The 13,985-nt window shown below is 38.6% G+C and overlaps 1 protein-coding gene across 3 annotated transcripts in view; it reads right to left on the bottom strand.

Moving 5' to 3' along the window:
* unc5db (unc-5 netrin receptor Db) overlaps nt 1-13,148 on the bottom strand; it is a 247,517-nt gene extending 234,369 nt beyond the window's left edge. The window contains exon 1 of one of the 3 annotated variants that reach the window (XM_081611277.1): nt 11,524-13,148. In XM_081611277.1, the coding sequence (XP_081467403.1) occupies nt 11,524-11,608 (85 nt within the window). In that variant the 5' untranslated portion in view covers nt 11,609-13,148. The remainder of the gene's footprint in view (nt 1-11,523) is intronic. The other 2 variants (XM_081611274.1, XM_081611276.1) reach the window with 2 other exon arrangements.
* Between the last annotated feature and the right edge of the window lie 837 nt (nt 13,149-13,985).

The following is a 13,985-nucleotide window of genomic DNA, read 5'->3' as shown; positions in this document are numbered from 1 at the left end:
ACGCTGCATCATAAAGCAGAATGTTGATCCACTGCTGACTTCGTTTGGTGCAGCAGGAGCTCAATAGCAGCTCTGAATGAAAACAGGTGTCGACACCCTGTTGCATCTGTGTTTTGAGACTCTAATTTTGAAATAAGAATGGAAGTAGTTCTCAGGTAGCTCTGTTGTGTTTACGGAGTCGACTGAAGATCCGTCGCACTCCACTGAATCTTTTATCTGACAACCTCTGCAGTATCCACTACAGAGAAGAATCACAGAGGCAGACAGGACAGCTATGATTTCTGTTCACTATGTGAGAGCAGCACCATGGCTGGACATACAGCTGCAGCGATGCTGAAGTATCAATGCAGCTCTGAGCGACAAAAGAACCTAGATAACAGCTTTTCAATAAAACCTGAGCTGGAAAACTCTACAATAGACAGAGCTTCTTTAATACAGTTTAAGATTTATAAAACTTCTATTATATTTATGAAAGCAGACAACGGCAGCTCTGTCACCCCTAACAACATTAAAGACCTATTAAGGGTCATTCATCAGCATTTCTTCAACATAGAATGATGCCGAAAACAAAGTTTATTATTTTTCTTGTTTTTGCACAGCCTGTGTTTTAATTATGTGGCATGGCTGTAATTAAACTTGTCACTAAGAACATGGGAGACGGTTAGACTTCATGACAGCTGCAGAGGGTTGGAGAAATTGTGCAATCAAAGAAACGAGTAAATTTTTACCCAAAGACTAAACTAATGTGATTCAAGGCTTTTTAAAAATCATCTTTTTCTTAATAGTCAGTTTAAATTTTACTAACAGCACAGCTCCACATGTTAGCCTCTAAAACAAAAGAGCCCAATTTTCACCACTAATACACACTGTGGACATGCAAAGTTGCTATGACAACCAATAAAAGCCACATAAAACCAGGTTGGAATCCCAAAGGTTTTGGATTCAAAGTGATTCTATATCCAATTTTACAGCAAGTCATTGTGGAACAATTGACAATCTTTGGAGCATATCTCTACACTTCCATTAAGCTGCATTGTTTTCCATTGCATTTCAAGTAAAAAAAAAAAAAAGCCTGTTTAGTAACATGGAACGCACACAGTAAGGACAGTCTTAACCTTGGCTCCTCTTTGGTTGCACTTTAAGGGCTTCTCCTCTTCCAGTCTTTCAAAAAACCATTAACTTTGAAATCAGCTCAGATAGATTTCAACCAGGAGCCATACATCAACAGGGCATGTTTTTCGATAACATTATTGAACTCTCTCTAACTTGATAAGAAATGAGGCTTTGGCTCTCGGTTGACTGTGAACATACAGAGGCCCTCACGCCGATCCTATCAAACACGGTTAGCCGTGTTGTTTTAATCAAGTTTCAAGGGAACTTGTGTGTGGGCTTCTTCACTGCGTCTTTGTGTGCATGCTGATCTAAACGTGCCCCCGTCCACACAGAGGCTTTTATAGTAGTCGGAGGTTTGCTAAACAGGACGGCGTCGTAAAACAGCCTTGTAAAAAGCTCATCTGCTGCACACCATCTGTAAACACAGGTAGTGAGATATAGTGTGTGCAGACGGACAACTCTACATGTGGAGAGCATAAAAGCCTGCAAAGGGTCAGTGTGTGTGCGTGTGTGTGTGTTGCCTTTCAGAAAATCTTTAATGAGTTTTTTTTTGGGGGGAAAAAACATGCCTTGAGGCGGTTTTTTATAAACTTTACATTACTTCACTAAAAGTTTAGTCATTTTTCAATTACATTTTAAGACAATGTGTGTGTGTTTATATAGTGTATGTAAAAATCCTTTAATACTTCTGGGATGTTCATCTTATGCCTTCAAATACAAAATTAAAGCTTAGTATTCAGTTTATGTGATCACACAAAACATCATGTTCAAGTTTATAAAATAACCTAAAAATGAATAAAAATTTTAATAGATGCATGTAGTTTAATCCATTAATGTCTGTTTTTTTTTACAAAATCATTGACAATAATTTTATACAGTTCTATACAAAAGTGTTCCTAATTATTTAACTTTTTCACATCAGACTGAAATACATTTTATTGCTATTTTGGACAAACCAATGTTAAAGTAATACCAGGCTTAACGCATTTAAGTTTTTTATTTTTATTTCAAAAAGTGAACAGATCATATCCTTGCCCTTCCACACCATAATTATCTCCTGTGTTGATCTCATGCATAGAAAAGCAATAAATCACATGGCTGTAACGCCACAAAATATGAAAAAGTAAAAGGGATATAAACATTTTCACACATTTGAGAAAAAAGATTTTAAGGTTTCAATCTTAGCAAATAAACACTTAAAAAGAAAGAATGTACAAAGATCCAAATAAATAAATAAATAAGTCAACATGTATTTTTCCCCAGTTTTTAGAATAGTTATCTGAAAGGAGAGCCACTGAGCTGCGGCGTGAACGAGGCTGTGGAATGAAGACATGTGGCTCCAGGAGCACAGCTGATTGAATCTGCAGACTGAGATGGATGACGGGTATCTGCAGCTTTGTTCCATGATTTAGCGCTGTGACCGAATGGGCCGTCTCACCCCGCCCTGGTGGCGCTTCTCTCACATTTCTTGCAACAATCCTTAACAGATGTTTGCAGGGTCTTGGAGAAATCAAAAGTCAGGGGCAACAGGGCCCTGGAATGTCATGTGTGATGCTATTTGTGAGTATCACCTAAGTACTGGGGGACGTGGGTGGGGGCTGAACTAGTATAGCATGTAGCCTAGAAGGCAGGAAAGACTGGGAATAAATAAGGAAGTGAAACAGTCATTGAGACATGTAAAAAAATAAATAAATAAATAAAACTTCCAAGAGAAAATGACTGTGTACACCTTGCAGTCATGGGGTTAAGGACCACAGCAAATAACTACAATCCACAAACACTTGAGACTGCTGTTAGCCCATGCTACATGGGCTAACATGCAGAGAGCTCATCTCTGCTCTTGTGTGTTCAGCCAATCAGCACCAAGGTCAAAGAAAGGCGCTCCTGGAATGGCTGCTTTGCAAATGCCAGCCAATAGTGTAAAGTAGTGTTGCATCTTGGTATTTTGTCTCAAAAATGTTGTACTCTGGGGGAAAAAAAATAAGCAAATAGGTCAATCCGTAAAAACTGATTTGTAGACAAGGTGGGCTACTCTGTACAGTGTGTCCATGATACCAGTCATACAATAGGCCTGTTGGATGCACCTTTACCAGGTTTTAGACTTTTTGAGACTATTATGAATGGAGTTTAAGACCTAAATCTCCACAGAAATGCACAGACTTTGCCCAGCCAACTGGTGCTAATTTTGCACTTACCCATGACAGATGTTGCTAGGTAACATCTGTTATCAGTACTTGTAGCCCTTGTAACTATCAAGGGTACATTGCATAACATACCCTTGTTAGTTTTCTAGCTAACAAGGCTAATGTCTCTGAATCTTTTGAGACATTAGGTTGCTAGCTAACAATGGTAGTTAGCAAGAGTATATTAGCAGTGAGTTACCAGTAGCCTTAACCGTCTCGAGTCAGAACTCAATGAAGAACTCAATCCAAAGGTTAGCCTGACAGAAAAGTCCATAGATATGCTAGATTAAATAATTCTGTTAAGACAAAATGTAAGACCATGTGATTAACATATTAAATGCTAACTTTAAAATTATATATTTAAAATTAATTCCAGACATTTTAAGACCTTAATTTTAAGACTTTTTAAAGATCCGATGACGACATGTTTGCTGACCTTCATGCCCACATCGGATATAAACTTTTGTGAACCAGACAATCAGAAATGTGGTGATAGGTGGTAAAACAAACAAACAAACAAACAAACAACAACAAAAAAACACAACAGTTGTGAAAATGTAGGTCAGCTGGAACAGATGATATTGCAGCATCCCACCGGGATATTGCAATAGTATACCGCAAAATATCATGCAGCCGTAGTTAAAATGAATAATCTTGTTAAGTTTAAATGGGAAAAGTGAGACTTTGACATTACCCAACATGAACTAACAGACCACTAACATAAGATTTTATGTATCATCAAATTATGACTTTTTACATAACGTAAGAATTTTTTTTTTTCCCTGACAAGGCTGCCCGTATGGAAACAATATATATATATATATATATTTATAAAGGTTTTATATATTTTGTTTGAAACTTGTGTTTAATGTATACACAGCAAAACCAGACACAAGATCCTTAGTAAATTTATCTAAAATAAAACCTATAACTTGTGTTACCCCAGTGGCTGGGGGTTTGCCACCGATGCAGGAACTTGGATGCATCAGGGTTTCTGTAATGATTGCTGGGCTTGGGTTCAGAGAAATGACACTCCCAAATAACTTTTAGAAACCTGAATGGATGAGAGCCTTGTGGAATGGCAGAAACTTACAGATTCATATGTCATGATGAAGGCAGGGAAAAAAAAAAAAAAGAGCAGAATTTATAAGCACCATTCTGCCATGCGGCAGACTGAAAAACCCAATGAGCTGCGGGGCTGATTGCTGACTACATTAAGCCTCTTAGGCAGGATGCTGATGAATCTACTCGTTGAAACGTTAAGGTAATAGTCTTGACATAGCAAAGACATAACTCACTGACTGTACCTGAAAATTCCTGCCAAACGAGAGCAATTCCAAGCAGCAGCAGGTCCAATATGAAAGAGGACTTTGCTTTTATTACCATCATCATTACTGTATATCATTTCTGAATGTACAGCCATTTGGTTTCATTTAAATGTAAATCTGGGCACTGAACTGCGCATGTTGTCCCCCCGTCTATGGCAGCCCGACTATGATGATTCATTCTTGAATCTGCAGGCAGAATAAAAGAGCCCTTTTGCTTTCTCTCAAGGAAAATAACAGATTTGACCTTTGTCTGTTTTACTGAAAGCCCTGTGAGCAGCAAAATAAAAAACCTTGAGATATATATATATATGTTTTTTTTATTTTGTTTTTTTTTGTTTTTTTTGCAAGGAAAGCAAAAGTAGCCGCATTTTGTCGTTTCTGACAATTTAAAAAAAAATTGGTCTTGTTTTTTTACTTTGAGAAGGAGGAAAGAGACATTGGGTTTGCGGGGCCAGGTCAGGGGCAGAGCAGGGGCTGAGGCTGCAGCAGCAGCACAATGGAGGAGAACGCCATGGCAGGCCAGGCACTGATGGTTACTTGAGCAACGTTTGACAAAAGTACACATGTCAGGAGTGGGGAAGATGCTGTATGCTAGGGATGCACTGATAAATCGGCCCCGATCTCCTTAATTTTGGGGAATCGGCAATGAGCATAAATTTGCATGTCAAAACAGAGATGAACTGATCTGTGATTAACAAATTAAATGCTAACTTTAAAATTATATATTTAAAATTAATTCCAGACATTTCCAGACAGATATTCGGAACCGATATCTGTATCGATATCTGTATCGGTTCCGATATTGGAAAAAGAAAATTCCAGATTGGGTCTTGGTCAATGTCATGATTTATCTTGCATTATATTTACAATTTCTCATTCTGAACCATCTGAAAGAAAGTTTATTGCAGTTTATTTTTACATGTTTAACCAAGGTAATCAATAAAGCTAATTATTCACATTAGCTGATCTACTCCTAATTACACTGAATGAACAAATTAAAGTTCTGTTTTTACATATTTTGACCAAGCTTGAGAAGCTATTGGAGTATTTATGTGTGCTGTACTTGTGCAGAATGATCAAATAAATTTTTAATTAAGCACATTTATGTCCGTATTTAAAAAAACAAAACAAAAACAACTTCTCAAGTCAATTCAGCTGTTTTTCTGTAATGGATCGGCATTGGTTGATGCATCGGTCGAAACATCGGCATTGAACAAAATCGGAATCGGCAGGGCAGGATTTTTATAAATGGGCAATTGGCTAGAAAACTGCAGCCGGTGCACCAATAACTGCTGAAGTTTATCAAAGGAAGTGACACACATTCCAAGACATAAGCCAATGCTACCATATTCAAATCTCACAAAATATATTGTCTTCGTAATCATTATCACAACTTCCTGAATAACTAATAAATGAACTGGATGACTTCAACACTCAAACTTGAATTAATCCCCTCGATCACTGCTCTTCTTATTCTACACAGAACCCACACTGCTGCTAAATCACACAGCACATAAATTAATCATCAAGCCCTAAATAAATGCACCTGCATGACAAGTGAAATCAACAAGAGCTTCATCGGGATTCAGGTTTCAAGAGATGTTACCAAAATACTCCCACAACCTCTTAGCATGTTCTGTTAGAGGGTCTTTATCAAACAAAATACGATTCCTTTATCAAAAGGGAGTCACGGCAGGGCTAAGAATGATGTGCGTGTTCAGATAACCCCCCGTGTGTTTCATCACAGCTGAGAGACATGAGGAGAGCTTTTTAAAGCGTCCCCCCCCGGGCCGCACTATTCATGTGTTGCGCATAAAGGAGCCCTCATTCGTGACCCTTTTTCGTAAGTCTCGTTTCAAGCCACCGGGGGCCCCGCTAACTTCGGCCATTGATCGTATGGAGCTGAAGTCCTGCTGTGTGCGAGCTGGAGCTGTCAGGTCCTGCTGCAGCAGCAGACCGCTACTGGTTGGCTGGACTCTGGTTGGTAGAGAGCGAGAATGACGTGAGTCGTGACATTTGTTTGGCCTTGTGTGACTGATGTCACATAGAAAGGAATGGTAAAACAAACGGTGTCACGTGTTCCTGGAGATGGAGAATTCCAGGTTAGTTTTTCAAAGCCATCTGTTTTGTTTTTTTTTCTCTTTGAGAATTTAGGATTCTAAATGTGAAAGTTTCGAATTTTGTTGCCTGAAAATTTTTGAAGCATTCTCAGACTGATCATAACCTCTTTATGACATAATACGAACTGTTACTTCAAGTTTCATCATGGCCTTTATTTACTCCTGCTGCCCCAGCAGACGGATCACAAGGCACTGCAGATCATCCCCAAGCCTGTTCCAGTAAGCAATTAATTGTATGACTATAAAATGACCTCAAAAGTTTTCATTCTGATGATATTTTTTAAAAGGTAATTTTGTTTACAGACACATAATTTATTTATGCTGTCAGTCGTAAGTATCTTATCTTATCTCAGTTTTCTTTATTGCTTTTGGTTGTATTTTACTTTGGATATTTAAAATGTTTAAATGTATTTCCAGTGTGGAATGTTCTGTACTAAATTAAAGTGTATTTGTCTTTGAGAGGGCAAATGTGGGACAATTTATCATCCAGCAAAATGTATTACCAAGACAGACATAGCATCCACCAGTTCCTTTGTTTCATTTTGCTAATATATAAAAATATAAAACATATGCAGCTGTAAATTTTATAAGCATGGATACAAATAAAAAAAACTGTTTTAATCTAAAATATTGTTTGTGGAATCGAAAAAACCTTGTCTGGCAAAAACATTCAATATGCTTTTCCTAAATTTGCATTTCATTTAGCTGCTGCAAAATACAGACAACTTCTCTCAAATATACAAGCATTTAAAATTCTAATCAAACTCGCTTAGCTAGTAATGCTCTCTGAACTACTGAGAAAAAGATGAGAAAATTAAACTACTAAGGCTACAAACAGTTAAATTAGATAAAAATAGGACCAATAAAATGATTCAGTGATGTCACAGTTCAGTAGAAATTGTGAATATTGAGTGTGTTAATTAGTGTTGCTCTAATTACAGATGTGTTTAAACCAAAATAATCTGTATAGTCCTCACAAAAGCACACCAGAAATATGTACTTAATAAAATATGGAATAACTCATTCAATGATCTATAATAATATAACGGTCCAGTATGAATATTTATGCTTTAAGACCAAAGATTGTATTGAAAAGTTTTGTCGATGAGTTCTGTTAGCTCTAAATTATTAACTGCTACCCAATTTAAGAATTAGTTTAGACCAAATGACAAACCTGCGTTCTATGTACTTCCAACACTATTTGACAATGTGTAATACAGAACTTTACTTTGAGGGTTAGGGTTTACCCTTTTGAGATAAATATATTAATAGAAGACTTCCAAAAGTAGCACAAAATCTGCTCAGTAGACCAGAACAACATATGTTTGGTGTTTGATTCTAGCAGAGTTTGAAACCAACAGCTGCAGTATATGTTTTTGCTTTACTTTTAAAATATTTTTATATTCTTGCTGTTCTTATCATTGCTTAATTTGTCCCACTTCACTGGATTGTAAAACACTTTGGTCAAAGTCTGTTTCTATAAACTGGCATATTCTCTTTAGCTGTCTGAACTTGTGCGCCATTTCCTTCACCATGGTTACTGGTGCCAGCCTTTTTTATTCATCCTAATCAGGATAAATAATTAGTTACATTTAGTCTTCTTTATTTATACATGAATACCAACATAGTCAAATGATTAGATGCAAATTAAAATAAAAACAGTTCCTTGGAGCTAAGCGCCAACAGGTTTCGTTTTGTGGCATGGCTTCCTTCTGGAGGTGCATTCACTGACAAATCCGACATGTGAAACACTGTCAAATTGAACGTGAAGAAGGCAGTGAACACTCCATCTGGCCTGAGTTCTCTGAAGCCACGACTTATTGATCTCTTTTCCCTTCTATGAGCGTTTTTGATGAAGACTCCTTTGGTATCAAGAGTCAGAGAATGACAGGAGTTCTAAGTACAGCTTATCGATGCGGCTCGCCTTGAAGTGCTTTTGTTGTTTTCTGGTGTTTCAATTTCAACAGCCACCATTAGTGGAAAAAACTAAACTTTACCATTCTGGTCAGAAGATGTACGAGAATTTAAAAAAAAGAAAGAAAATCTGTAGAAGAATGAAAATTGGTTTAGTGGAATGGTAAACCAGGGTTTCATCATGAGCCTTTTCACAAGGAGTTGAAAGAGGCCCTTCTTAATAATTCTGACAATCGGATAAAAAAATTGCCTGAAATGCAGTAACAGCTTCACTTTGATTATTGGAGCAGAGGACACATTTAAAAAGTACTTCTAACATCAACATGTGAAGAGGTCATTTCTGCTCGACTTCTCAACAAATCAGTGTAGAGATAATCTGCCTATATTTTTATTTTTCTGATTTACCTATTAATATTTGAATAGCAAAAGGTGCTTAATTATAGCTGTTGCTTTTGTAGAATTTGATCCAGGTGAATAAAAAACTGACTGGTACATATTTACAGACAAAAAGATACTTTTTTATGCTAAATGCTCAGTTTTGGCTTTTCTGCTCTGAGTCTTTGTTCTTTCATCAAATAGCCTTTTTGTGGCTTCATACCTGAGCTAATGATTGATCAGCTACTGAATTAGTTGATGATTATTTCAATAATCGATTCACCATTGTTAATCCGGTGAATCATTTCGTCTCCAGAGGACATGCTCTCTTCAATTTTCCAAACAAAAAAAAACAAAAAAAAAAAAAGAACATTTGGAACTGCATGCCTTAAATTCTTATCCAACGTCATATTTATTTCCTGGAATGCCACGGCCCAGGTGCTGCTGCTGCATATCTGCAGAACTTGAAAAGAGAAACCTGCGAGAAAGAAAATAGTTTCCTGCTCACACTAATCAGACCTAATGAATATCAAATTAAAGCTGTTTTTGCAGGTAAAACATATTCATTATTTAGTACTTTGCACAGCAGGGGCATAAAGGAATGAAGTGAAAACGGCTTCTTTGTGTTTTTGTTGCCATGAGTGGGATTCTTGATGAATGGAGGGATCCTACAGGGTGTGTTTCATTTTCTCATTCTGAATTCTATGGTGGAAATGAAATTATGGTGCTACGCCTGATGATATTGAAACTATTAAAATGCTCAGAGTTTTTGTGAGGTAAAGGAGCCTTAAAGACAATAAAATCTGAATAAAAGGAATAATCAAAGGAGCAGAAGTGGCCAGCATCAAGATACCCTGAAGGTCATCAGCAGTCATCATCTGGACTACGATGACCCTTGTAAATGATGACCCATAGTTTAATTACTAAAATAGTCGTTAGTTGCAGCCTTACGATCCACTTTTAATGCAGGTGAAAAGATGCAAACTTGGAAAAAACAACATGAAACTTTTGTAGAGATGCACAAATAAACTGGTCATCGATGAAAACCCTTTTAATCTGCCGTTAGTAATCTGGATAAATCCTGAAAACGTTTCTGTTTTGTCAGAGCTGAAACACATTACGTGATGCTGTTTGTTCTGAGCACAGTAAACATTTGAAACATTTACTTCTATCAAGCAATGTGTGGCATGTTTTTTTTTTATGTTTTTGGAATCAGTGTTTGCCAAATTCCCAGAAAGAAAACCAGAAACCTGCATCTGCCAGCATAAGCCCACAAACCTCATTTTAAATTTAAAAATCTGCAGAAACGTCGGGTTTATCTGGATCAAGCCGTTATTATGGGCTGAGTCTCTGATTGTCTTTGCACAGCAGGAGGTGACAGCATGGCAGAACGATAAAAGCCACGCGATCCAACAGACTCCACATGTACAATGAAAAGGCGGGCACTCTCCCTCTACGCTGCAACCTAAATACATCACAACAACCAGTCCAACTTCATGAAGCAACTTTTCAGAGTGTTCATCCACAGAAGACGCATCTCTGACAAACACCACGACTGCACCCTGTCGTCCTTTGCAGCAGCAGGAGAACACAGAACAGGCTGGAGAGTCAGCAGCACGTCATACAGATGTGTGGGAGGCAGATTGGGGAATTTTACAGTCAGTACATCGGGAACAAAGAACCAAGAAGGTTTTGTTGTCCTTCTGCTCACATAATTACAGGAAATTTATTTTGGTTTTATCTCAGTGCAGCAGCTTAGAGTCACTGAACACTCGGCTGTTTTGGTCTAAATCAGAAATGTTGGAGTCTTTTCTTTTTTTTTGTTTGTTTGTTTGAATGAAAAATGCAGCAACACGGTGTGTAGAGGAACTGAGCTTCTCCACCTTTAGTGTGAACCAGCATGCAGATCGTTTGCAAAAAGGTTTCATTTGACATCTGCAGCAAACGCTCTTTAAAGGAATCACTGAAGGTGCATCTTGATCATATATTGTATGGTTTTTGCTGCATAAATCTATCTTTATAAAAAGAGGCACTTTTTCCTGGACAGATTTTTTTTCTTAAACGCACCATGCCTGTTGCACAGGCGTGCCTGCATCAGCGGCCGCTGTCCTCCACGCAGCGTGCTCTCGATCTGATGGATTTATTTCAGAACAAGTGAAACAGGGGAATCAGCAACGACCCCAGTGACAAACAAGCAGTTTCAGCGGCTGACAGCGGAAGTTTTTAGCTTTATGATTCAATACGCTGCACCTCCTATCAGGACGAGCTACTGCAGCGCAAAGCAAAAAAAAAAAAAAAACTCCAGAGGATGAATGAAAACGCACTCTGGTGGTTGCGTGTGCTCTTTGGAGTATTTACAACACCCCCGGATCAATAACGTAACGTCTTCATTCAGGCGACAAGTGGTGCGCAACCACGAGGGTTGGCACGCAGAAAACAGTCAGTGAGCGCAAAGTAACCATGTGTGCTTCATGGAGAGGAAGCTCCTACCTTTGGAGGTGACTGATGCCGGCCAGTAAAACCCACACAGGAGGCCCACGGCGAAGAGAAAGCGTCCTTTTGTCCGCGCATCCATAGCTCCCCACTGATGCGCTATAGAGGTGACGGCTCTCCGGATCCCTCGCGTCTCCCTTCGCCTCCTCCTGCTGCCGCTGCCGCTCCGGATTCCTCACGTAAAGCGGGCACAGAGGCAGTGTGACGGGCTGGCAGCAGAAAAACAATCAGGGGGACAAGTGGACGGCTGACGGACTGGGCTGCCGGTCGAGGGGGGACAAGCATCTTCACTCCACTCTCGCCGTGCGTGCAGTGTGCGCGCAGCGGGAGAGACGTGCGCTCTCTGTTTACTCCCCCCTTTCAAAGCATCATCAGCACCGGAGCCTGCTGCGCTCCGACCAATGGCAGAGGGAGGAGGAGAGATGAGGAGAGGTGGGCTCCGATCGTTCCAACACCTCTTCTTCTTCTTACTGTGATGCAGCAGGCAGAGGTCCGCCGTTACGGTCAGGCAAAGAACAAAACACAACAGTTGACTTCACTGGAAGTTGCTTGATTTAAAAAAAAAAAAAAAAATCAGAACTCAGAGGAGTAGATTTCGATAATCTGAACTTGACCGGGTTGGTTCTAACCGGAGTCGAACCAAGGCAGCTGCTGCTTAGGGTTCAGAGGTCAGCAGGGCACTTGATTTGTAAAGCAGAATAGATTCTGCTACTTTTAACTCCTAAATGTTTTCTGTATGTGTTGAATAATAGAAAATTATTTGTGTTCTGCTGCTTTGTGTCAATTAACAATTCCTATGCTAGAAGCAAGTTTGGTAAGAGGGGCAACGATTATAAAGCAGCCATTCCTTCTTATTAAATTAACAATGACAGATCACACCCTGGCTTGATTACTAAGTTGTATTTGTTTTTGTGCCATTAGTGATTCTGGAAAATCTAAATGGATAAATAATAAGATAAATAATCAATCAGTTTTAGAAAAAAATGAGGGGACACATGCAGTGATGGCATAGTTGAAAAAGTAATGGTTATTTACTGACAACTTGATTTTTGGATGCTAGAAACAAGAGGGAAAAAAAGCATACAAAAAATATGGGAACACAGGAAACCAGAAGAGAACAAAAACTTAAAATCCAGTGGAAAGTACAGCAGGGAAGAAACGGGAAAATAACAAGAGGAACCAGTGAGAAAAGAGAAGATGTGTATAAATACTGGGAGAGAGAACAGCTGGAAAAAGCTACCTGGGTTGATTAGGTAATGGGTTGCAGGTGTGATGGGAGCGAGACAACAAGATAGAGAGACAGGACAAACAACGTTGGTCCTGAAGGACCGACAACCAACCTTTTCAGCATGTCAATGTTCTATTAATGAGCCATCATTTGATCCAGATGCGTTAAACCAACGAGAGAATGAAAACATGCAGGATGCCGGACCTGGAGGACCGACTTTGAGCACCACTGAACTTGCTTGACAGGCTGTGAAGAATTTATGGACTTAAAAACACTGCTTTATTCCATAGAAAATTTATAACACTGAAAAAAAGACTAATAAAAACCTTTAGTGTTTTGTTTTACAAGTGTGCTCTTATCAACTGCAGTACTGTCTGTAAGTTCAACCCACTCTGCGTTGAAAGACATAAACATACACAAAACACCACACAATTGTACTGCGTGTGGGAACGTTAGCATAATGCTAACTGCTAATGATAACTACATGTAAACTTATGAGAAACAATTAGTCTGGTCTGCTACTATGCTAACGCTAATTCCCATAAAATTCAATACAAGCTAGAAATCCATAAGTCTGGTAAAAACCTTCTCTACTTTTGTTGGACACATGTAACCAGAGCCGAATGTTTTTATCAATAAATAAACTGAACAACATATTTTGTTACTTACAGATTTTATGAACTTAAACATCAGCTGGAAAACCGGAGGTCTGTCAGTTTTCAGAGACACCACCATGGGGTGCTAAACATCCCAAACCAGAATCCTACATTTAAATCTACACATTCCATCCAAACCAACAAACCCCAGGCTGGGATTCAAACCTATGACCTTCTTGCTACAAGACAACAGTGCTACTAACTACGCCACACTCCAGCTCTGACACTGAATGTGGTAGCCTGAATGCGTTACTTTCTATTAGTTGGCTTCACTCAAAGAATCTACAGCACTACCCACCTTCACTGTCATACTTTAGACATTGCACAAAAACTAACACATCCACAAAGAGACCACTTACAATGATCAGTTTCTCAAATTTTTCTTTTCATAGGTATATTTTGGAGTAAAATGAACATTGTTCTTTTATTCTATGAACTCCTGACATTTCTCCGAAATTCCAAGCAAAAATTTAGTATTTATTTGCAGAAAATGAGAAATGGTCCAAATAATGAAAAAGATGCAGTGCTTTCAGCTTCCAGACCTCAAATAATGCAAAGACAACAAGTTCAATACT

This window comes from Poecilia reticulata, chromosome 9 (genome assembly GCF_904066995.2).
Source record: "Poecilia reticulata chromosome 9, P_reticulata-male-v2, whole genome shotgun sequence".
Classification (NCBI taxonomy): Eukaryota; Metazoa; Chordata; class Actinopteri; order Cyprinodontiformes; family Poeciliidae; genus Poecilia; species Poecilia reticulata.
Note: the sequence above shows the minus strand (reverse complement) of the source record. Positions and strands in the feature narration are given on the sequence as shown.